Source organism: Tiliqua scincoides, chromosome 1 (assembly GCF_035046505.1).
Source record: "Tiliqua scincoides isolate rTilSci1 chromosome 1, rTilSci1.hap2, whole genome shotgun sequence".
In the NCBI taxonomy this organism is placed as follows: Eukaryota; Metazoa; Chordata; class Lepidosauria; order Squamata; family Scincidae; genus Tiliqua; species Tiliqua scincoides.
Window position 1 is genome coordinate 311,617,774 of NC_089821.1, and position 25,311 is coordinate 311,643,084.

The 25,311-nt window shown below is 45.9% G+C and overlaps 1 protein-coding gene across 1 annotated transcript in view; it reads left to right on the forward strand.

The window, feature by feature from the left end:
* FANCM (FA complementation group M) overlaps positions 1–20,667 on the forward strand; it is a 38,439-nt gene extending 17,772 nt beyond the window's left edge. Inside the window, exons 15-25 of the mRNA XM_066624438.1 lie at positions 2,117–2,195; positions 2,676–4,067; positions 5,409–5,482; positions 5,566–5,634; positions 9,007–9,144; positions 10,840–10,996; positions 12,465–12,568; positions 13,777–14,319; positions 15,025–15,373; positions 19,517–19,808; positions 20,516–20,667. Of these exons, the coding sequence (XP_066480535.1) occupies positions 2,117–2,195; positions 2,676–4,067; positions 5,409–5,482; positions 5,566–5,634; positions 9,007–9,144; positions 10,840–10,996; positions 12,465–12,568; positions 13,777–14,319; positions 15,025–15,373; positions 19,517–19,808; positions 20,516–20,630 (3,312 nt within the window). The 3' untranslated portion in view covers positions 20,631–20,667. The remainder of the gene's footprint in view (positions 1–2,116; positions 2,196–2,675; positions 4,068–5,408; positions 5,483–5,565; positions 5,635–9,006; positions 9,145–10,839; positions 10,997–12,464; positions 12,569–13,776; positions 14,320–15,024; positions 15,374–19,516; positions 19,809–20,515) is intronic.
* Positions 20,668–25,311: the final 4,644 nt, after the last annotated feature.

Below are 25,311 nucleotides of genomic sequence, written 5' to 3' on the forward strand. Positions count from 1 at the left end.
GTTTTGAGAAAGATTAATTAAATCTTAATTGCAGACCAGGAGCCCATTTTAATTGGCAAGCCTTACACTTTTTAGAGTTTTGTATTTATAAATACTGTTGATCGAACTGAATGCTCTAATAATTATTGACAAAGCCATTGGGTTAGTACAGTTGTATCAGAAAAAAGGCGGTTTAGTCTCATGTTGATGTTTTTGCTGGGCATCTGATTCTTTTTAACTCATCAGAGATTCTGTTCAGATGGGTTTTGGTACTCAAACTCCATGCTGAGTAAAGAGAAGGTGCAAGATTTTACCTTTACCTCCTGCTGAGCAATAGTTCTGCCATGCTATGGGTCATGAAGAAATGGGTTGAGAATAGGAGAGATAATATTATAATGTCCTCCTACAAATCTATGTTGTGGCCACTGTTTGAATATTTTATACAGTTCTGGTTGCCACACCTCAGTATTGTAGAGGTGGAAAAGGTGCAAAGAGGACAACCAGAATGACCAGGGGGGTGGATCTTTTAGGAGAAATTACTTTTAGTTCAGGCCTTTTAGTTTAGAAAAAAGCGGTGAAGGGGGGCATAGTTTAGACCAGTGTTTCTCAAACGGTGGGTCGGGATTTCTGGTGGGTCCCCATTCATTTCAATATTTTATTTTTAATATATTAGACTTGGTGCTACTATGGTATGTGACTGCATCTGGGGAAATGTTACAGACCTGTACTTTTAACAAGCTACTATGTATATTCTTTTAACAATGATGGTCAATGGGACTTACTCCTGGCTAAGTGAGGGCAGGATTGCAACCTAGGATTGTGAAAAATTTTCCTGCTTGATGATGTCACTTCCGGTGGGTCCTGTCAGATGCTCATTCTAAAAAGTGGGCCCTGGTGCAAAATGTGTGAGAACCACTGGTTTAGACCCATGAAAGTATGCATGGTGTATGAAAAACAGATGGAGAGAAGCTTTTCTCTCTTACAACACTAGAATCAAATCTAGTGGAACTAGCTGGCTAGAGATTCAGAATAAACAAGAAGAAGTACTTCTTCAGAAGCACATTGTCAGCCTGTGGCATTTGTTGCCACATGATTTGGTGATGGCTTCCAAAGGGGTTTGGACACATTTGTGAGGGTCTGCTCTCTCAGCAGCAACTGTTCAGTCATGGCTACGCACTACTCTAGACTCAGTGGTAACATGTTTCTGAACACCAGTTGCGGAGATGCAATGGCGAGAGAGAAGGCTGCCTTTCTGTCCTCCTGCTTGTGGCCTTCCCGTGGTGGGAAACAGGATGCTGGACTAGGTGGGCTTTTGTCCTGGCCCAGCAGGACTTTTCTTTTCTGCAGTTGTGCAGCCTTACTCTCGTGCAAAGGTCCTGCTCAAAATTAAGAGAGTGTACTAATGTATCCTGTAAACTTGAAACCTGGACGCATGCCAGCATCTTAGTGAGTGAGTTGATGAACACCCTGTTCTACCCCCCCCATTCTGTTTAATTCCCCCTACTCCAAACACAGTAGGTTGTCTGTTTTTCTTTATACACTATCCCAGATTAACTTCTGCTTCCTGGCTTCTTTTTATTATCTCTTTTGGGCTACACTAGAGAAAATTTGAGTCTAGTCGTGGCAAGAAATTGCTTATTACAAAGTGTTCAGTACAGCAAATATCCCCAAAAAAGGGAGTATGACATATACTTCTAAAATTAGCAAAAATGAGGGTGTAGCATGGAAGTGGACTTTTACCAGGGGTTGAGTTTAAAACTCCCATGGTCTAAATAAGAGACTTTTTTCCATTGCATTTTGAGACTGTGTGGTTAGCCGAACTTGGGGTGGTAAAAGTAATTCTTTTGTTGTTGTTCATTATCTTTGCAACTCTCCATTCCATAGGTGCCCAAGGCATTAGTGCTAAAGCCAGAATGTGCTGCTATATGCAGAACATTAGTTGGGCTTTGGAGGTATGAACTTCAGTCTCAGGTCAGTAGGAGCTCACAGAGTGATCTTGAACAAGTCCTAATATCTTGGTCCGTAACAGGAGCAACAGTGGCCTAGTTAACAGTTAATGCAAATATAAGGATCATAACTAATTAAATGCCAACATGCTGTAGGAATATTAATAATTATTCTTTTTTTAAAAAACTAGGGAGAATGCAACTATGAACTGAGACTTCAGCCTAATTTTCACTGGGAGGATGTTGAAGATACTTCAGAATTTGGGAGAAGTAAAAGCTGTCGCAGCACTACAGGTGCTCAAAAGCCTTCCTCATCCAGAAAGAAGACCTTGGCAGATGCATCTAAAGTCAAACAAGGCTCATCTTCATTGGAGGAACTTGATGCAGAATGTCTCTCCCTCTTTAAAGCAACCAACTTCAAAACTGGGAAAAGGCCCCAGGTGTTGAATATGGAATCCAAATCTCTTAGTAAAGAAGATTGCAACCCTTTGGATTACTTTCCAGCAACCAGATTGCTGTCTAGTGAAGAAGCTGGTCCTAAAATATTGCCAGATAAGAATAAGGAATGCTTGGACCAATTTACCAGCTCCAAAAGCGTTGCAAATCATAACAGTGCAGAGACAAGAGAGTTTCTGCCTACCACCCAGAAGTGTAGCTCTTGGAGCAGTCACAGAGTGGATTCTGGTTATGGTTGCTTCACAGAGGACAGTTCGTTGCTTTTACCCTCCATGTTTTATCTTCCTGCATCAGAGATGGATTTGTTTGAGCTTCCAGCTACTTGTGCTGAAGGTGACTCTTCTTGTGGAAAAGATGTGCTAATGAATGTAGCAAGACTTCTGTTGCAGTCCCCTCCATCTCTGAATGAACTCCTTGACTGTGAGAAAGAGATTGAAGCGCAGCAGTTGGACTCTGTGCAAAAATCTGTTTCTCGTGTGCGTGCAGAAGTCTTTCCAGAAAAGCCAGTATCTTTCTCAGAGTTCCAGAATTCATTAAGACCCTCTCAGAACACCTCTGAGATAATGGATTCCCATAAACTGTGTTCCTTGAATAACTGTCCTCTAGTAACTAGCTGCATTTCCAAGGCTTTTGTTAGCAAAACAAATGTTGATCTTAACTGGGATGAAATCTTTGATCTTGATGATGATCAGATTGGTATCCAAGTGGGAAATCTGCCAGTGACAAATCATGGTTTCAGAAATGATGCAAGTGGAGGACATCAGGACTTCTGTAAAGGTTCTGTAGGAAATGCGAGAATTGATGAAGACGTGTCTGTACTTTTATTTGAAGGGGACCATTTTTCAAAGTGTGACTCTCCTTCAAGCAGAAATCAGAGAGTGCTTTCAGCGTCAGATGTGTTCAATCAAGCCAATACTCCAGCTAACAAAGTAGGAATCTCCAAACAGCAGCCTCCAGATGAGTTTGTTTCAGCCAGCCACACAGACCTCATAAATCCACTAATAATCCCCAGTGACGAAACTCTGGCAGTATCCGCCAATCTAGATCATTTCAGCAAACCAAAACTTCAGAGTCATGTTGAATTATATGATGCTTCTCAAGATTTGTTTTCCATCAACTTTGATCTTGGGTTTTCTTTTCAAGGGTCTGAGGATGAGACCTCAGAGCAAGTAATCACTGTGAAAGATGGCAGAAGCCATGTAGCTTTTCATACCATTAATGCTGAAGACACTAACTCAAAGGACAACTTAGCAAAGAAATCTCCATTGTTGTGGAGTAAGGAATGTCTTGATAGGACTAAGTTTTCTACACCATTACATTTACAAAACCAGACCTCTAGTTTAACAGCAACTGAAAATGCTATTCTCACAGCCTCTCTTTTGACACCAGCAGGAGAAAAACTGTGCCGATCACCAGACTCTGCAAAGTCTGCATTTTCTACACCAACAGGTAGACAGGCAGCACATGCACGAGTTCCCAGAGGAGCTGGCATGAGTTCATGTTTTAGAAATAGGCAGGTAAGCCCACTAGTACCTATTCCAGGCGAAGCGAACATCAGCTTGATTAAAAAAGACTTGGCGATTTCAGCTTTTAATATCGAGGGCCTCACTTCTCAAGGGCCTGGAAATGGGGGAAACAAGAACCAAGATGCACTCAGCATGCACTCCAACATGCACTCAGCTGCAGGTGAGATTTAGCAGATTTGTGTATGAAATTTTGGAGACAGAAGTATTGTTGCCTGCTGCTTTATGATATGCTCTCACTCCACATGCGATCCAAATAGGTGTGAACTTTCAGAAACTCTGAGGTAAGACTATAGACTATACACATCAGATTGCAGTAGGCACTTTCAGTGTGCTTTTGTAAATACCTGTGTTTCTGCTCCAAGTAAAAACTAGAGCATGTCCATGGTATTTGGCTTGCCTGCAACTCTCATGGTCTGGGGTGTTTTGGGCAGCAGAGCCACTTCTGGAATTCAGAAACCTAATTGTAGGGAGGTGGAGATGTTCTAACAACCACCCTGTATCTCCTGTAGTTTATATATGTGCTGTCATTCCTATACTGCAGATGGGGATCACTGAGGCTGAGGGAGCAGCTTGCCAAAGGCTCAGTGATCTCAAAGATTTGAAATGGAGCACACACAGATCCCTGATGTGTGCCTGTGTGTATGCTTCCTTGCACCCATGACCTCTGCATCTATATATAAATACAGACAGACTTTCTAAAGCTGTCCTTATAATTAACTACATATATCAAAAGATTTGGCTGGCTGTTGTGAATCAATGTCTATAATTACAGAAACCTGGTTACAGGCCTGATCCTTTTATGATTTGCTACTCTATGCTCTTTTTATCTGACTACTGTTTTTATGATACGTTGTTAATATGCTTTTATCTGTTTTTTATCTGTTAATATGCTTTTATCTGTTTTTTAAATTATGTTTTTTAATTTGTTTTAACCTTTGTTGTAAGCCGCCTTGAGTCCCTCCGGGGAGAAAGGCGGGATGACAAAATAATAATAATAATAATAATAATAATAATTCAGCTCTTCATTCTCTTTCTCTCCGTGTGTGCCCCCTCCCTTCAATTATTTTCACAGTAAATGTGTATTTGAACCTTTTCCATCACTTTTGCCCCCATACTTATCTCTTCTACGCAAACTGAGAAGGTTGGAGACACTTGTTGTGTCAGAGATGGATTGTGTGTCCCCTGTTGAGGCTTGTGTGTGGAAATCCTGTGGTGCCTAGGAACTGAAAAGTTTCCTTTCCCCCCCTCTTCCGTATGACTTTTGGTAGCGATGTTTATCTCCAGCTCCACAAGATTTTGTAACTTGCCTTGTTCCTCTGGTGAGAAATGTCTTAATCTGCTTAGACTGGACCTTGTACTGCTAGAGAACTCCCCACAAACAATTCCAATCTTGTGTGTGACTGTAAAACTTCCAGGGCAGTGTTTGCTGTATGACTTACAAATATGTTGTGTCACGAAGAACACATTTTCTGATCATTACCCATTTACTCCTTCACAGCAGGGACCAGCAGTGAAGAAGAAATTGGTTTTCTCAGAAAAAATAAGAGAAAACGAAACATGTTGACATCTCCAATTGTGAGTCATTCAGTTAACATTAAATGCCACCAGACTCTGCTCTGGAATCTCAATATGCAATTAACTTATTTCTCTTTCTGAAGGTCAACAACAGCTGCTACCTCGAATCACCAATCTGTGCTATCAGGAAACGTAGACGTCCACTCATTGCAGTAAGTAACTACTTAACTGCTGCAGAAAGAACAAGCATAAAACATATTTTGCGTAGCTTGGCTTTTAGTGTCCAAATAGCTTCCTTTACTTTAAGAAAAGTTATTCTAAAACGGGGTTTCTCAAACTGTGGGTTGTGACCCACTTGCTAGGTCAGGACCTAATCCTTGGTAGGTTTCGAAGCTGAAACTGACAGATAACTGAGAAGGAAAATGCCTGGAGTCCTATGGAAAGTGAAACTGAACCACATTGTGCATTTACTCATGGGTAGGTGAACATGCCTTAGTCCATTGCAGAGGGAAAGTGGAGAGGAATCCAATACCACCAGTACGGTCCCAATCCGATGAACACAGTTTGATTCATGGATCTCCTGCAGTGGTTCCCAACCTTTTTCACTTGCATATCCCTTGGCAGCCCATTTCCATAAACTGTGCCCTTCATATTAGCAAAATGTTTGTAATTAATAATACAAACCTTCATCTCCTCCATATAAAAGCCCAGATTTCATGTATTCATCACATATTTTCTCTTTTCATCTGTTTGAAGAACAGAAGACTCTGCCTTTGCACTGTTTTGCACCAGAAGTGTGCTGAGAAATTCTAGGTGATTGGTCACTTTTCATATTATATTTCAGCTTTTTTACTGTGCTGGTTTTCAATCACTGGTTCATAGATGAATTGATGACCAAAAACTAGCTATTGGTGGGTGTCGTAAACAAAGGGGGGTTTGGGGTGCTTAGAGTTCTTGGTTTTCGAAGCCTAAAGCCCTCAAGGCCCCTCTGCTCCAGTAGTATTGCCACCACTCCGTCCAGGGACACTGAGACCCTCTAGGCTTAATTCTATCCCTTGCAGGCACTGAGCTCTTTCTCCAATTAAAGCCTCAGTCCTCAGTTACTAGACCTCAATGAGCACTTGGTAGCTTGCTGAATGGCTAGGTAGGATTCTGAACCTTCGTCCACAACAGACAATGAAACAACTTAGTAAAAGATATTTTAGTTTATTAAGTACATAAGGTTACACACTCTACAATAAGGCAGCAAATGCTAGAGGCATAAACATTAATTAATTAATTTAATTAACAGTATTTATATACCGCTTTTCAACTGAATGTTCACAAAGCGGTTTACAGAGAAAAATCAAATAACTAAATGGCTCCCTGTCCCAAAAGGGCTCACAATCTAAAAAGATGCCAAGGAATACCAGCAGACAGCCACTAGAACAGACAGTGCTGGGGTGAGGTGGGCCAGTTACTCTCCCCCTGCTAAAAAAAGGAGCACCCACTTGAAAAAGTGCCTCTTACCCAATTAGCAGGGGTTAAACATCTATAAAACATCAGCAATAAAATAATAAAGCTAGCTGGCTATCTCTATTAATACCTGTCTCTCACCTGGGTCGGTTACTCTTGTAGATATCTTAGCTCCAGGGCTACCTATGGGGCCAGGTGCCCATGATGGACAATGGAGCTCACATGCGTGCAGGATGTTGCACTCAAAAACTCTGTCCAAGAAGGCCGCACCCACACCCCCTGGGCATTCATTATTATACTTCTTATGCGAATAGTACTGAGGTGACTTCATACTTATTAGACTGTCCAATCAGAACCCTTGAGGAACAGAACCTTCTTGAAGTTGGCCTGGTTGCTAATCCCTCATAGTTCTTACCCCTCCCAACTGGAGATCCACAGCTGCACTCCATCACGCTTGATAAGGTGCCTCTCTGTCTACTAAGGTCCTAAACATTCCAATGGGTTGTAATTCTTGCTATCTGTCCTTTCTGGCCAGCAAAGGAGAGACAACAATACTTTTGTTTATTTACTCACATTCTTGCAGCTGGGAACTGCTAGCAACTTCTCAGTTACACTGTCTTAGTTTAGTTCAGGCTTCTACTGCCAACCTAGGCCTAACATGCACTTATTCATGATAGTGGGGCTTTCACAGCCAACTAGCTACCTCCCTTCCTGCCTTGCTGGTCCTTGCAAGGCATTCCTGTCTTGCAAGGCATTCTGGAGCACGGCCTGCCTTTTTCTGCCATTATTTCATTCTTTTTCAATTACCCCTAAAGGTCCTGTTGAGTGTCTCTGGGAGTACGTGAATACCAGGTTGGGAACCACTGTTTTACTGGTGTGTAGTTTACAGTGCACTTACTCTGATAGTGTTGACAGAAAAGGTGGTGAAGACCAGAATTTAAAAAAGAATAAAAATGTATCTTATGATCTTTTACTATGTTTTTAATAAATTAGAGACTACAGTTCTTAGGTAACAATTAGTGGTAGGTTATTTTTCAGGATCTGGCCTCGGGTAAAATCAGACAAAACTATAGTCAGACACCCCCTTAAGTTTAACCTCCGACTTATGAGGGTCATAGAAAATTCCATGATTGTTGACTGAAAACCTGCCCTCGACTTATCTGTGGGGTTGACTTATAAGTGGGTATCTGCGTTAACTCTGGTCGTGGAATACAGGTGGAGCCTGTTTATCCGCAGATTATAAATCTGAGAATCTGGCTCAATGTGGATCCCCTGGACCCACATTGATCCAGACGTGGCTCTATCTGAGCCCTCTGAAGGGGACTGGAACTGTGCTCCAGTCCCCTCTGGAGGGGTTTCTGAAGCCTGGAGAGGCAGTGCATGTCCATCTGCTGCCTTTCCAGGCTTCAGAATGACCAGAGAAGCAAAAAAACAGTTTCCCTTGGGAAACAGGAAGCAAATGTTTTTTCACCTTTTAAGGCATTCTAAGGCCCGGGGAAGCCTCTTGGAAGTGCAGCTCTGGTCCCTTTCGGAGGGGTTAATGAGGCGAAGATCGCGGATTTGAGTATCCACAAAATTCTGTATCAGCGGGGGGTCTGAAAACGGATCCCCGCATATACTGAGGCTCCACCTATAATCTATTTTCTGCTACTTACATTATACCTTCATTCTGGACACCTTTAGAAACTAGGGTGATGTATTGCCTCCTCTGTCTCTTAAGCCTGGTTTTGTTGATGACAACTGGTCCTAAGTATTGTAACACTTTATTGTTACAGATCATGCCAGACACATGTAGGCAACAGCACAGCTTTGATGTGGTTGACATGGTTGAGTCTGGGGCCCAAGCGTGGTTAACTATAGACTGTGCTGGGAAATGCATTGTGCCTGGCCTTGAAGTCAAGACTCTTAAGTGAATGCAGGCTGTGGATGTTCTGATAATTGAAAAGACTGTTAAAGATGACAAATGTATGCTTTTTTCCTTTTAACTTTAAAGCATGGTATAATTTCACCCGAACAGTATCCTGACCAGTATCACCTGTTTCTACCAGTCAGAATAGGAGAACTGGATGCCTGGAGTTATACTAAGCCTGTTTCTGATTATGCTTACCGATGTCTGTGTTTTATTCCAGTCGGATTCATCTAGTGATGACAGCACAGACTTTTGTGAGAAGTCAAATCGAATGTTGGGTCATGTGAAGAAGAGTTGCAGCAAAAAGCCAATCAAAGGCGTGAAGAGGCAGAAGAAGGGGAAAAGTGGTGTGATCCAGGTGTGTGTAGTACATCCAGCAGAGTTGGTTCATCTGAGCTGGGGGTGTGTTATTACTTGGAGAAGCTCACTTTTAGTTTACTGTGTAGAAACACAGCTTCCTCTCTGCAGCCTTCTTTAGCATGCAGGTACAAGAGAGTGAAGGCAAATTAGAAAAGCAATATACAGGCCCAACCTTGTTAAACACGAATTTGACTCGGCGCAAATGGCCACTGCAAATGAGAAGGAATGTGCTGATCCCTGGAGAAGGGGGAAAATGCATCCCTTTAAAATCAAAGTTTAAAAAACTGCTTTTCTTACTGTTGGAGAGACAGTCATGCAAGCGATTACAGGTATAACCTAATTATCCATGGATTTTTCACCCATTCATCCACTGAGATTTTTCTGTCTCAATGGGATGAGAAGGGCCCTTTAAATGAAAGGAAAACAGTTGTTTAACAATAGCCTTGTTAATGCGAGAGAGGGCAGCTGGCTGACAATCCATCAATCTTTCCAGGCACTTAGAAAGGCTTCACTCTTAGGCAAGCGACCCTTCACTTCTCCCTAAGCATGTGAAAGAAAGATAATCACTTTGCTGTGGGTGAATGGAGGGGTCCCTTGCTCAGAGTGAAACCTTTCTAAGTGCCTGGAGAGAGGCTGATTGATGGATTATCTGCTTAATGATTCTTGCCTTATGTCACAAAGGTCAGCAAGGCTGTTTTTACATCACCTAGCAAAGGAACATTGTTTTTTAAATGGATTTGCTTTAATGTGATTTTTGCCATCCCCTTGAGCTCTGGGAAGGAACCCTTGCAAATAATGAGACTCAACCTGTATCAGTAATATCAGTAATGAAGCTCAACCTGTAATATTATAATATCAGCATAACACAAAAAGGTAAGTCTCTACCTTGAGACAAGATGAATTGTTTCTAGAAAACAACAGAGGAGAGAGTCCCTGCAGAATCTGCCTAATTGCTTTAGGCAGTGGAGGCTTCCCTGTGATAAATGTTGTGGAATGAGGAGCTGAAGGCCCAGCATGGTTCGGTTGGGGCAGCTGTTCTGTCCAAACTGGATCTACACACTTGTAGGCACAAAAAGCAGAAGTGCAATGATGTGGTGAAATGAAGCCTTCATCAGAGAACCAGCAATTGGAACTGGTAAGCAACACCATGAAGCAGTTGGGTGATTTAAAATAATTCCAACACACGCTGGAACTGCTTGGCTAAGCTAGTCATAACTCACGTGATCTGCAACTATATATAGTGACATGAGTACATGAAGCCACATTTCTGCTGATCCAGTGGGGCTGTTCTTATGTTCACATTTCAACAACCAATCAGGAAAAGCGTCCATTGCTGGAACCCAATCTCCGTTGCAGGTTTGTACGTCCTTTAGGCACAGCCTGCAGAGATCAGCATGAATGAACTTGTGTCGCTGAAAGTACTAGTTCAGAAACTGCTTCAAAGTTGGTATAACAGAGGCCAGTTCTATTGGTCTTTTTCCTTTGTGCTCCTTGATGTGTTGACCAATGACCCAAAGAACCACAGTGTCATCTAATTTCTTGTATCTTGTGGGTGAGGGGGGCTGTTCCAGTTTTGAAGGGGTTTACAGCCGTTGCAGGAGGCTGGGTCTTGTCTGTCTGGTGTCTGTCTCAGTTCTACAATGAAAGACTTGGAGAAGAATGCAGGCTGACGTGTGGTTTTTGCTTAATGTAGGATGCAGTCAGACAGTTCATAGATGAAGAGGCCGAACTGTCTGAAGAAGGAGCAGCCGAAGTCTCCTCTGACGAGTGTGCTGGCTCAGAAAACGAACTCAGCTCCTCTCTCATTCAGTTTCTCAATGATGAGACGCAAGTTACACAAGGTTTAAATGGTATGTAAAGAGCCCTCTCTTTTTCTCGTCATTGGCCTTTGATGGGTCTTGACTTCCCCATGGTCAGCTGCTCCTACTCAGAGCTTGCTGAGGCAGAAATATTTTGGTACTTTCAACAACCTGTATTTTGAAGATACTGCATGAGACAGACAGCTAATATTGTAATGCTTTTGTACAAATCAATGGTAAAGCCACACCTGGAGTATTGTGTCCGGTCCTGGTTGCCACATCTCAAAAAGGACATAGTGGAGATGGAAAAGGTGCAAAAGAGAGTGATGAAGATGATTACTGGGCTGGGGCTCCTTCCCTATGAGGGAAGGCTACAGCGTTTGGGGCTTTTCAGTCTAGAAAAGAGGCACCTGGGGGGATATGATTGAGACATACAAAATTATGCAGGGGCTGGACAGAGAGAAGCTCTTTTCCCTCTCACATAATTCCAGAACCAGGGGACATCCACGAAAGCTGAGTGTTGTGAGAGTTAGAACAGACAGAAGAAAATATTTCTTTACCCAGCGTTTAATTAGTTTGTGGAACTCTTTGCCACAGGAAGTAGTGATGGCATCTTGCCTGGATGCCTTTAAGAAGGAATTGGACAAATTTATGGAGGAGAAGTTCATTATGGGTTACAAGTCATAGTAGGTCTGTGCAAGCTCTTGGTTTTAGAGGCAGGCTGCCTCTGATTGCCAGATGCAGGGGAGGGCACCGAAACGCAGGTTGTGTCTGTTGTCCTGTGTGCCCCCTGGGACATTTGGTGGGCCGCTGTGAGATACAGGAAGCTGGACTAGATGGGCCTATGGCCTGATCCAGTGGGGCTGTTCTTATGTTCTTAACTACAATTCCCAGAAAGCCTTGCAGGTCTCTTGTTATCTGGTGTGCTCCTTGGGGCATTTGGTGGGCCGCTGTGAGATACAGGAAGCTGGACTAGATGGGCCTTTGGCCTGATCCAGCATTGTTCTTCTTATGTTCGCTGTATAACGTACAAGTGCTTACCAAGCAAGGAACCTTTCCCAGCAGAACATCATAGTCTTGGGGGTGGTGGGCGAGTCAGTTTGAGCCTTTGAGGAAGAAGACAGGCTCTTGCATCTGGCTGAGTGCTGGAGCAGGTGAGCACACCCAGCCTGCTTTCCCTGTGGGGAGCATCTGTGCCTGAGCCCTGCTTGCGAGCTGTGGGAACCAGGGCTGCTTTTGGGCTGCTCTGCTGGCGCTGGGATCCAACAGCCCTTTTCTGATGATCACAGATTTCGTATAAGGGCTCTGGAATGGAACCCAGGAGTCTCCTAATAGTACACTAAACCGGTACCTTGCTTGATTGATGGTAGCCTGGCCTACAGGTGGCAAAGACTCAAATTGTGAAAGTTAACAAAGTTGCATTTCATATTCGGAGCACCATCTCCTGGGAACGTGTAGTCCAGCCCTAAGTGAGGCAGTTGGCTGTGGCTTGAATTGCATTTCTTTTTCCTCTGCTCAGAGTCTGAGATGCAGGCAGTGTATCTGAGATCTGTGCGTAGCCCTGCTGTCAACAAGTGTAAGATGGTGCGTCAAGGACATCACTCAATGGCCGTTTTTTCTCAGGTAGGTAGTAGAGTGACGAAGGTGGCCCTTTGGAATGTTTGCAAGGAGGTCAAGCTGGGCTTCATCTTGATTCACAAATTCTGTGCGACAGTTGGCTTTCTATGCACACCCATGAAAGCCCTTTGGGAAAATAGTATTCCCTTTCTATATGTTTGTCGCTTCTGTGGAGGGCAGGCTTAATGGGACATATTTCAAAATGAGGAGACACTGCTGTGGCACAACCTACTAGGGCAGCGTTTCTCAAACTGGGTTGCAATCCACTGGTGGGTCATGACCCAATGCTCCCTGCCGCACCTCAAAGCCTTACCGCTGGAGCCACTGGAGGCCTCTTCTGGGTTACACCAGGCCCTTGACCCACTCTGTTGCCCTCTGCAGGCCTCCGAATGCCTTGGGGAAGCAACCAGAAGCAACTTCCTGTTTACATCCGCAACTTCTGGTTTGCTTCCACAAGCATTCTGGGGCCTGCAGAGGCCAATGGAGTGGGTCATGGACATGGCATAACCAGGAAGCAGGCACTGATGGGTCCTAGTAAGGCTTTGCGGCATGGCAAGGAGTATCAGGTTGTGACCCAGCCCGGGGGCAAGGTGGGTTATGGCAGTTTAGAGTTTGAGAACTCCTGCAGTAGGGCTGTAGTGCTGAGTTTTTAATGTGTAAGAGGCTACACTGGCCTGAATCATATGTGACTTTCATGCTTTTCTGCACACAAGAGCTGGGCCTGTTGGGCGAGCAGGGAGTTTGCGGATGTAACAGCCTTGAAACCACATTCAGTCCTTTGGAAACGAGACATTTCTGTAGCAGAGATTTCTTTGCTCTTGGATTTTGTTGTTCAGTCAAGTAGATGACATCATCTGGATATAGGAAGCTGTTGAAAGTCATAGTGGGACTGGCCCATAAAATCATGCATAGTGAGGGATTTGTTATCTGGATCTTCCTGATGCACCATAATTTCTGTTGACCCCAAAACATACAAATCATTGTTTTGTGATTTCAAACTCTGTACTGCCCTTCTGGGGACAGTCTGAATTCTGATAAACCATCGTCATCTGGAAATGTTTTGGGGCAGGTGACACTGTGGACACTGTGGCCACAGTAAATTTTTCTGGTTACTCAGAGTGGGCAGAACCTGCAGATGTTTGATCTGCTGCTCTCCTGTTCTGATATGCAAAAGAAGTACACAGGTTGGTCTCAGCTGTTCTTTTTTCTTCCAGGTTCCGGAGCAGGATGAAAGCTATTTAGCAGATAGTTTCTGTGTTATGGAGGAGGAGAATGAGGAAGTTAACCCCAAAAGCAGCTCTGGTGAAGATGAGGAAGTTTGTGTCAACTTCAACCTGTTACAGGAGGAAAGTTTTGCAAATGGGAGAAGGCAGTACTTTACCCGCCACAGGAAACAGCTGAAGGGGACCCACATGGAGCGGGAAAAGGGCACTGCAGTGCAGCAGAAGAAGCCTTCCCGAATTCGGATTCTTGATGACTCCAGTGAAGATGAAAGAGGGGCCTGTGTGGAAGTGCTGATGGGATCGCAGACACTGCCCAGCAAGAGTGCTGACGTGGACTCCTGCTCTGTCCCATCACCAGCCTCAGAGCGCTCCACGTGCTGCAGACCTTCTGCTCTAAAGACTCGGATCCAGCCTCCTAAGGAGAGTGGAACCAAAACACCCTTGGCCCTGGAAGCGTCCTTGCCCACAGAGCTGGGCATTCACCGTCTGTGCAAAGATCAAAACAACTCTGGGATTCTAGGAAAGGACCTCCAGGTATGGGCTGTTTATGGAAAAAGTATAAATGTATCTGCTTTTTATTTTTGTCGTGGTGCCTGGCTTTTACCACCAGAGCTTTCAGGAGACCCAGGAAAGACTGAATGTCCCTTCCTCGCCACTGGAAGGGCGCCCTGTTCTTCTTTTCCTCTCCTCCCCCTCTACCTGAAATAATGTGTTTCCCCAAGTCTCTGTAGTCCTGAGGCTAGAGGCACTGTCTGTCTTAAGGGCAGATGAGGGTCTGTGCCACTTGACAGAGATCCCTCTTCTTCAGTGCAAAAGTCAACTGCCTGGGAAATGGCCAGGGATGCCTTGGTGGACTAAAATCTTTAAGGGGCAAAGGAAAACCTTTGTGATGGGTCCAGAACCACCCTCTTATAACCCCTCTCCTGCATCCTTCAGGCTCCTTCCCCACATCATCCTTATCCTTCTGATCCTTGTTCTCAGGTTGACCAAGTTGGAGGTGTCGTGATATTTGCCTGCAGTGGTTCCTCCCTCCTCCTCACTGCTTTCCCTATTGGTCTGATATAGGAGAGCTTTTCTTCTGTTTCACACTGTAAGCTCCTTGGAAGTAGGGGTCCTCTGTATCTCTAAGTTGCAACATAGATGGATGGCACAATATTATTGGCCAGCTCTCAGTGTCCCACTTTTCTAGGCCTGATTTCTCTAATAGCAGCCAGTGATGCTCTGTTGTGATGTTTTCAGCTGGAAAACCCTTTGGGACATGGTGTGGCCTTCTGCTCCTCTACCTCCACCTGGCAGTCCTGTGGCTCCTCGCGGACCCCAGCACACTTCCCTATTCTGGCAGACACCCGTGAGATCTCCTCTGGGCCAGATGTCATTTCCACACTGAAGGCTGTTCATGGAGTCCAGGTTCAGGTTTGCTCTCTGGGCAGCTGTGATTACATCGTCAGCAACCGGCTGGCCGTGGAGAGGAGGTGCCAGGCAGAACTGCTGAACGGTGCGCAGAGGAGCAGGATGGTCCAGCGGGTGCAGCAGCTGAAGAGCAAGTTTGACCGGATCTGTGTGATTGTGGAGGAGAGGGGCAGAGCAGGTGGGTTGCTCAGTCCCCTGGGCAGTGCCGTCTTTTGGCGGTGGCAGCTTCCAGTATTGTTTGTGTGATTAGTGCTAGATTGGAAGGGGGAGAAAGCAGCACCACAAAGGGGTGGCAGCACAGAGCAGCTCCAAAGCGGAACAGGTAATGTGGATGCTGCCAGCCATATTGGGGGGCTGTAGGCCTGCATTGTTCTCCTGCTGCTTCCCAAGACTCCTGGGTAGATTCTTGTTTGCATTGAGTAGGATGATCGGGGCAACCAGCAGTCAAGATAGCTGCATGTACACATGAGGGGAGTTACTTTCCGAGGAAGAACAAGTTTGTGTAGGATTTTGCACAGCTGTTCCCTCAGTCTGCCACGTGTTCTTGGGTGTGGTGAATTGTGGTGAAGATGTTTTGACAGCCAAAACATCTTCTCTAGAGTCTCTTTGTGGGCTTTCTCTGGTGTAGCCAGATGCTTGTATATTACTGGACGATTTAGAGTTCTAAAGCTCAAAATGACATTCAGAATTAAAAACCACATTTTGCTTATAAATTGGAACAGGCCAATTATTTCCTGCACATCAGCCACTTTCTGAAGCATTGAAAAACCCTTGAAAATGTCTGATTGAAAAAATAGCATGAAGGTGTCACCCTGGAGATATGTATTTGGACTTCAGAAATGCTTACAGATAACTAAATTCCACAGCAGTGCAAAAGCTCAGCGTTAAAAACCTGATTCCGAGCAAAACCTCCCTGCTCAGTTTGTCACAATTGGAAGGAATTTAGCAGTCTCCGCATCCACATTTGCTGCTTCTCTGCCCAATTTGATGCTGTGCCCGCCGCAGCAGTCTTCCAATCCTGCAAACCAACTGCTGTTGGCATGGAAAGGTGCCACATCACCAGGGTGGGCAGATTTTCTTTTCACATCTTCAGACTGCCAGTGCCGCCTCTTTTATGGTCCAAAAATTTGTCCCAGAGTGCCTGCTCGCATGTCCACAGAGGAGTGTCTCACAGCCCAATTTTAGGCATGTCTACTCAGAAGTAAGTCCCCTTGTGTTCCCAGGAAGGTGTGTATAGGACCGCAGCCTTGGTCTTGATAGAGAGATTTCTGGGATTTCGATCTCTGAGTCAATGCTAAGCAGACACAGACTCCTTTAAAAGCGTATAGAATGTTTATTTACAGGCTATTTACAGATTAGGAATAGATTAGGATGGATACAGGTTCGAAGTTACCCCATGGTGGATCATTGACTTCTCAGAGAACCCCACCCAAAACTTCTTACTTGTACCCTGTCACAAACAACTGACCCATGTGATATTGCATGTCACTTCCACTTCCTTATTGGGCATACTGGTGCATGGTTCCAGCCCTAACTGGGAAGTCTGTTAGCCATGTATGGAGAAGTTTCTGGCCTGCAACTTTGATTACATAAGACCCTGGAATTTTCCTTTTGGGAAAGCTATGACGCACATGTTTTTCTCTGCAGGTCATCTTGACATAATGACTTTTTCTATCCTGTTTTTAACAGAAAAACTAGTCACTTCTTTGGCTCCTAATTTCAGGTGTTTTTCTTATCTGAGAGAAGTTAGGTTAACCCTTAAAATATCCATCAGTCTCCTCCATCACCTCTGGCCTTGGCCTTGCAGTTATGCTTGCACTTATATGGATTCCATTTGCTTCTGTTCTCCCTGATGGGATGAAGCAGACTCTTTAATCCCAATAGCACCAATGTTCAGTGGTGTCACTAGGGGGTTGCGGGGGGTGCGTGCAGGCTGCACAGGGTGACGTGCCCTGGGGGGTGATGTGCTAAAATTGCGCCTTTACAAGCTACCGCATCATGCCATACACCGTTGGTTGCAGAATGACCAGCAGAACACAATGCAAAAACCCTGTTGAGATAGCTCCTTTCCTTCAAAAGTTATGGCCAAAAAACTGGAAGGAAAAAATGCATGGAGCCCTATGGAAAGTGAAAGTGAGCCGTATTGCGCGTTTATGCACGAGTAGGTGCACTTGCCATCATCCATTGGAAAAGGGTGGCTAAGAGAAATCCAACAACACCACAATGGTCCCAATCCAGTAAATGCAGCCCCCAAAAACACCTGAGGAGGTCCGTGTTCAGCCCTATGGAAAGCGAAATGAAGCTATGTGGCTGCATTTACTTGTGAGTAGGCGCACTTGCCTTAATCCGTAGGAAAGGGCAGGCTGAGAGGACTCGAACAACGTCAGAATGGTTCTAATCCAATGAGTGCAGCCTCCAAAAAACACCGGAGAAGGAGGTTCCCCTCCCAGCTGCTAGTGTGTTCAGCTCTATGGGAAGGGAAACGAAGCCACGTGGCCACATTTACTCATGAGTAGGCAACGTTGCTTTGCTTTGTCCAAAAGGGCAGACTGAGAGGACTCCAACGTCAGAATGGTCCTGATCCAATGAATGCAGCCCCAAAAACACCTAAGGAGGAGGTCCCTCCCCCCTCAGCTGCAAGTGTATGGAGCCCTATGGAAAGTGAAGCAGCCTCACATAGCATTTACTCGCAAGTAGGCAGACATACCTTGGCTGGTGGTCAGGCCAGAGGACACCAGAATGGTCCTGATCCAATGGGACGAGTGCAACAAAAGCTCCAGAAGGCAACCTCCCCCCCCCCACTAGAAAGAACCAACAAAGAGGCTTGAACTGCTAAGGGGAAAGTTTTATATTTTGCACTTGCAAAGTTTCCCTCACAGCCCAATCCTACCCACACTTTCCTGGGAGTAAGCCCCATTCACTCTAATGGGACTTACTTCTGAGTAGACAGGCATGGGATTGGGCTCTCAGACTTGTAAAGCCAGGTGGGTCTTTGTAATGATGTGCTTGAAATAGAAGGACTTTAAACTGGGCACTGGAGGGCTGGAGATCTCACTGATTCTTTTGGGGGGGGGTTATTGCAGGCATAAAGAGAACTCACTTGGTGGAACAGGACTGGCTCCCCCTTATTTAATTTTTTCTTTCATTTTAATTTAACTATATTTTAATTTGCTTGATGATGTCACTTCTGGCCATGACATCACTTCCAGTGAGTACTGGACAGATTGTCATTCTAAAAAGTACCTTTCTATCAAAAGGTACAGCCAAAAAACCAGTGGGGATGTACCAACCAGACGGTACATCACCTTGCCCACCACCTGGAGTGTTGCCTGGCCCACTGCACCGGGTGACGCAAATCCTAGTGATGCCACTGCCAATGATGTTGCTTGTCTCTCTGTTTCTTTCAAAGTGTGTCACTGTCCCAGCTTTTGCCTTTCTTCTATTAACACTAGCACTACTGTTGAACTTCATCTTGTTAGCCTGGGTCCACTGGTGGAGTCTCATTCAGTCTTTGGGGGGGGGGGGGGGTTGGTGATCTGACCAGCTTTGTGTTATCTGCAAATGTGATTAACATTCCCTCAGCCCCCTCAGGTCATTTATAAAACTGATGGCCAGTATAGAGCCCTGTGGCCCTCCATTGGATGCCTTCTTCTGGGTTGATGTAGGGCAGTGTTACTCAAATTGTGAGTCGGGACCCACTAGGTGGGTCATGAGCCAATTTCAGGTGGATTCCCATTCATTTCAATATTTTGTTTTTATTAGACTTGATACTACTATGTTATGTGACTCCATTGGGGAAATGTTACAGACCTGTACTTTTAACAAGCTACGAGTACAAGCTCGTACTATATTCTTTTAACAGTGATAGTCAATGGGACTTACTTCTGGGTAAGTGGTGGTAGGACTGCAGCCTAGGATTGCTGAAAATGTTCCTTCTTGATGATGTCACTTCTGGTCATGGCATCACTTCCGGTGGGTCCTGACAGATTCTCATTCTAAAAAGTAGGTCCCTGTGTTAAGTGTGTGAGAACCACTGATGTAGAACAATTAAGTGACACTTGTGGTTCAAGACTTCTTTAGTCTTAAGGAACTATTGGTATTATACTGAAATAAATGGGTGCCTTAAGATGCCTCAGGTCTCTTGGCAAAAGCTATGAATATGGCTACTTCTCTGGAAGTAAGCAGTCTGACTTAAATGGTCAAGAACACAGGTGGCACTTTTGACCATCTCAGGGTTTGAAGTTAGTGTCTTGCTTCCTCAGGCACCAGTGAGTGAGGCCGCATCAGAATTATGACTCTGAACTCTTGTGAACTCTTTCAGGGGAGGCCTGGAGGGTGTTCCACAGGACCAGGTACTACGACAACCTGCTGTCTGAATTTGTTCAGGCTGGAATCCGAGTGCTCTTCAGTTCCTGCCAAGAGGAGACTGCTGACCTGCTAAAGGAGCTGGCCTTGGTAGAGCAGCGGAAGAGGGCAGCCATCTGCGTGCCCACCGAGGTGGAGGGACCCAGGCAGGATGTCCTCCGCTTCTACTTGAGCATGCCATGTGTCAGCTACCCTGCTGCTCTGGCCTTGTGCCACTGCTTTGCTTCTGTGAAAGAGATGGCAAACAGGTACAGTGTCACTGGGTTGGTTTTGGGCAGGGCCTTTTACCTGCCAGGGTTGGGAACAGAGAGGGGCTTCTTTGTGCCCCCCCTTTTTTTCCAAACTCTGACTAGCTGTTGCTAGAGAGACTGGGCTGCAGCTTGCCCCACCTCTCCTGCACCGATCAGGAAGGTTTTTTGGAGCTGTTGTAGCCAACAGCTGTTGAGAGACCTTGTGATGGTCCAGCAGGCCGTGCAGCCTGCTGGGCAGCGGCAACTTTTAACTCAAAGGTCTCCATAGAAACTCTGCCATCAGGAAGGTAAATGAGCACTCCTAAAACCAGAATGAAAATGGGACCAATTGTAGTCCTGGCCCCTGTGCTGCCTGGGGCCAGGATCACAAAATGCACCCCCTCCCCGCTGTGGGCCTGGAAGCTGAAAATCACTTCCAGATTTTGGAGAAAACGGGAAGTAACGTTTTAGGCCTTCTGAGGGCTGGAGAGGATGTGCATGGCTCCGGAAGGCCTACAAAATTTCCAGTTTTGCCAAAAACCTTCCAGAGGCCTCTGAGGGCCTTCCTTAGAATAAGCCAGAAGAGAGGCAGTGGGGGGGGGATAGCAGTGCCCCCATCAGGTGACATTTATCCCGACTCCCCCCCAGGTAAGTTGTTATGTTCCCCTTGATGCTGCAGAAACTGCTCTTACCCCAATATTCCCTTCCCTTCTTCCCCTTTCCAGTTCCCCAAGGGAGATGGTCTCCTGTAGTCAGGTGCATCTGAAGAAAGCTGAGGAGGTCTATCACTACATTCACTATGGCTTTGATGCTCACATGCTGCCTGAGAAGATCACGTGACCAGCTGCAGATTGGAGTGGGCAGCTCCCTTAACAGAGGCACTTTATTGTTTGTAAGATATGTAAATAAACGCTTTCAAACAAAAGGTTAGTTTCTATACTGTTGGCTGCTGCCACCCTCTCCAGAAGCTGGGTAGCTTGTGATGTAGACTCTGCTCCATCAAACTCACAAGCAAGGCTGGGTGACTTTTCCATCCAGTGGCCATATCTGGAAGCATTCTGCCCTCTTTGCACTACTTTCAGACTCCTAGAACAAGCAACTTTCAGTTCTCCCCCAGTTTGGTTCTGACAACTTCTTTAGTCCCCTTTGTCTTAATCTGCCATTTATAAGCCTGGTTGTGCTGAAACATTGGTTGGAAGTTGTCTCTTTACCCCCATTTCTGCCACCATTGCATATTTTGTCCTTATTGCATGTGTGTGTAAATCTCCGTTTATAATCTCATCTTCACCTTTGTGTGCATGGAATAGATCAGGCTTCTCCAAACCCTGGATCCAGAATTTGGTGAAAGCCTTCTGTTATGTGAGCAGAGCTTACTGTTCTGCCTCTGTGTCTTATCTGGCCTCTGGGATGCTCTGGACAGTTGTGGCTGCCCAGACATCCCATTGCACAGCTTTCTGAGATGCCAGGCAACAGACCTGGCAACAGACCTGCGATACAAGGACATCTGCAAGAGGGATCTGAAGGCCTTAGGAGTGGACCTCAACAAGTGGGAAACCCTGGCCTCTGAGCGGCCCGCTTGGAGGCAGGCTGTGCAACATGGCCTTTCCCAGTTTGAAGAGACACTTGGCCAACAGTCTGAGGCTAAGAGGCAAAGAAGGAAGGCCCATAGCCAGGGAGACAGGCCAGGGACAGACTGCACTTGCTCCCAGTGTGGAAGGGATTGTCACTCCCGAATCGGCCTTTTCAGCCACACTAGACGCTGTTCCAGAACCACCTTTCAGAGTGCGATACCATAGTCTTTCGAGACTGAAGGTTGCCAACTAGGCAACAGACCTGACTGCCCAGAGCATCCTGGAGTCCAGATATACCAGACTAAGCTGCACAGCAGCAGAATGGAAAGCTCAGTCCACATGGGGACCAGTTTTCCATCAGATAGCAGTTGTAAGTTTGGTAATCACTAGGATAATGTAACTTGATTACTACCACTAAAATAAGTTTGCTTGCATAGGCAAGACCTGTGCCTATATCCAAGTTATTCAAACAGATCTTATGCTTCTCCCAAGAGTGTTCGTATGCCCTTCTGTTGATGCGTAAGCACACATTTTCCCTATCTTTGCAAATATATTTCCAAAGGGGTAGCTGCATGAATCTGTTGCAGCAAAAACAGTCTTGTAGCATCCTAGACATATACTTCAGAGACAGCCTACTCATCGTAATGGGGTATGGTGTAGGCCCTCAGCTACCAGCTCAATGATAGCTCTACTACTGATGATGTTCTGCCATTGTAGCCTGTTTTTTTTAATGCTGGCAACAAATACAGACGGCATAAACTCGGGAGGGCTTGATTTGTCATGTCATATATAAACTCTCCTCTAGCCAACCTTAAGCACTGGCACACAACAGCAACTGAAAAGTTCAGAAGACCCCTGGAAATCTCAACTCTCAGCTTTTCCACTCTGCCCTCTTCCCTGCAGTGGAGCATGGGCTGCAGACTACAGCCAACAATCACAGCACATCTGCCCCAGTATTAAAGCCCCTGCCAGGCAGCCCAGAAGTCTGATTGACAAGAATGTGTATTTTATAGAGCTAGATCTCTCCTCAGGGTATAGAACCCTGGCCTGCCTGCTGCCTGAAGCAACCACTTCAGGTGGCCTTGTGTTCCTTTTAAGGTATAAAACCCACTTTCACTCTCAAGATACTGCACATAGCTCCTGTTTTCCCTGCCCCCACCAGTAACTCTTCCCTGTGCCTGCTTGGAGTACTAGTATCTTAGTGTCTCTTGTCTAAAATTCCTTTGCAAAATTCAGAAGTGCCACTAGAAGGCTCTGGCTGGCATTCTGAGTCACAGGGAAGCTGCAATGGATCAAATCTGCATGTAAAGAGGACCCACTGTATATTCAGGAGCACACTATGGTCTGATAGCTGTCCTAGAAGCAAAATGGCACAGCAATTCTTGGGTAACAGAGGGAACAGGTGAGCTCAATGCAGGACAACTCGTAGTTGAGCAGTTCACAGGTGAAAGGTAACAAGGAGTCTGACCCTGATTTTTGTAATCGTAATTCTTACAGGGAACAACAGAGGCTGTTGTCCAGCAAGCTCTTTCAGTCCTATCCTTTTGTGCCTTGATAGCCCACCCCCAGTCTGAGATGAGGGAGCAACCAAAGATGCCTTGAGCCCTGTGCCTGCTTTTACATAGTTCCTAGTGGTCTGCAGTGAAGTTGGTAAGGGAGGCACTTCTCTTGGCTCTGTCAACTGTGGTTAGGAGGCTCCCAGAATGTGGCCTTGTTTTCAGGCTCAGATCTGCTCAAGTCCATGCAAGGTGTGATTGGCCATGGAATCCCTACTCCAAGGTCAAGCCTTCACCTAAGCCTGGGGTCGGCAACCTGCCATTCTGGAGCCGCAAGCGGCTCTTTCAGCCTTCTGCTGCAGCTCCGTGCGGGGCCAACCTGTGGGAGGGAGGGGCTCACCCCTCCCGCAACGCACCTGCCCCTCACCAGCCTGAGCGCATTAGCGCAGCTCCCACACATCCTGCGGCTGCGCCCCATAGGAGAGGGCACGAACGGGCTGGCGGAGCAGCTCCTGCCCAAAGAGCCCGCACTGCCCGTTCCCTCCTGCCCGAGCTGCAGCGCAAAAGCAAGCAATTGAGTGCAGCTGCTCAGTGCTCCTGTGTGTGTCTCCTCAAAAGTAAGTCCCATTGTGCTTGCTCCCAGGATTACAGCCTTCAAGCTCCCCAGTCAGCATTCCCCCATCGCTTACTCGCCCTCTCTGCCCCATTTCCTGTGCAGCTGCTCAGTTCTCCTGTGTGGGTCTCCTCAAAAGTAAGTCCCATTGTGCTTGCTCCCAGGAACGGGTGCCCAGGATTACAGCCTTCAAGCTGCCCACTCAGCATTCCCCCGTCACTTACTCACACGCTCACTGCTCCATTTCCTTCACTTGGAAACTTGAAAGGGTTTTGGAGACCCCCCTGCACCAGATGGTATTCTGTATATGTTTGTATACTGTATGTGTAACATACTGTATATGTAGCATCAAAGCCTATTTCATTGTTGGGAAGTAATCAGTTAGTATGCCTTTTATTTTATGCAGTTTTGAACTCTTAGCTTGTTTGTTCAGGAGCACCTTTGTGAACAGTGTTAAGTAGTACTAAGTGGTCTTGTTCAGAGGTAGTATTGTGTGGAAAGGCATTTACAGAAGTACAGAAGTAAATGACAGTAAAGAATGACAGTATCCTTCACAAGCAGTTCACCTGTGCACAATCTAAAACAGTTGTTCTCCAACTGTGGGTCTGGACCTGATTTTTAGTGGGACCTAGAAGAGGGAAGTGTATTATATAACTGTGACCTATAAGAGGGGAGCGCAAACTATATATGCAGTGTATATATACTCCCCTGGGAGTGAGTCCCGTTGACTCTACTGGGGCTGACTTCTGAGTAGACAGGGAGAGGAGCCACTCGCAGGCTGCACTCCTGTCCATGCATCCCTGAGATGAAGCCGTGTTGACTCTACTGGGGCTGACTTACCTTTCCCCGTTTTTGCACTGGTATGTATGGAGATCTGCCCCCCCCCCACTTCCATCTGTTGGTTCTGTGTGCAAGGGGTTTTGCAATGGTCTTGCTGTGATGTCTATATAGAGATCTTCCCTCCCCCACACCTTTCCCTTGTTTTTGCACTGGTCTGTATAGAGATCTGCTCCCCCCCACTTGTATTGGAATCGAGGAAGATCTGGTGAGGAGGTAGATGTGGTGTCAGCAGTGGCCCCTTTAAGGGTAAGCCTGGGCATCCAGCAGAGTGTGCTGCACAGCTGCAGCCACTGGAAGGCAATAGGGCCCTCAGGGATATAAGAGCACCTGAGGCAGGAAGGGTTTTTGGGTTGTAGGAGTGCAGGTTGACTTTGGAATCTGACCTGGCTTATTGACTTTGTACTTTGACTTGGACACTCTGACTGATTTGACTGACTTCAGAATCTGACCTTGGACTGTGACTTGGCTTATTGACTTTGGACTCTGCCCTGGATACTCTGACTGACTTTGTGACTAAGGGACTGTTAGAGACACTGGAGTTTGAAGTGCGGCTGCTGTGCCCAAGACCTGCTGACGATCCAGGGTCTGCTGTAGTGGTGGGAGGCTGCTGGCAGGAGAGAGGACCTCTGCAGGTTGAACAGGGGAGCTACCCTGGAGGTGGGGTCCAGCAGGACTGCAGGGTAGAACCAGGGTCATTTGTTGGGGGAAAGGGGAGCCAATTTGCTTAAAGTGGGCATAATTCTCCAGGCAGAGAATGGCCTTGGAATCAGGCAAAACACCATAGAGGACCAGGTGTCTGAAAACACAGGACAAGAATGTATGATAAAACTAACTAAAAGCTACAAGAGGGGGCTACTTTATAAAAATGGGACCTATAAGAGCATAAAGGTAAAAAAAAACAACAACTATATATGCAGTGTTATCTTCATTTTAGGTGTCAAAAGGGTTTTGTGGAAGTTTTTTTTCCTCTGGAAAATGGGTCCAAATGGCTCTTTGAGTGT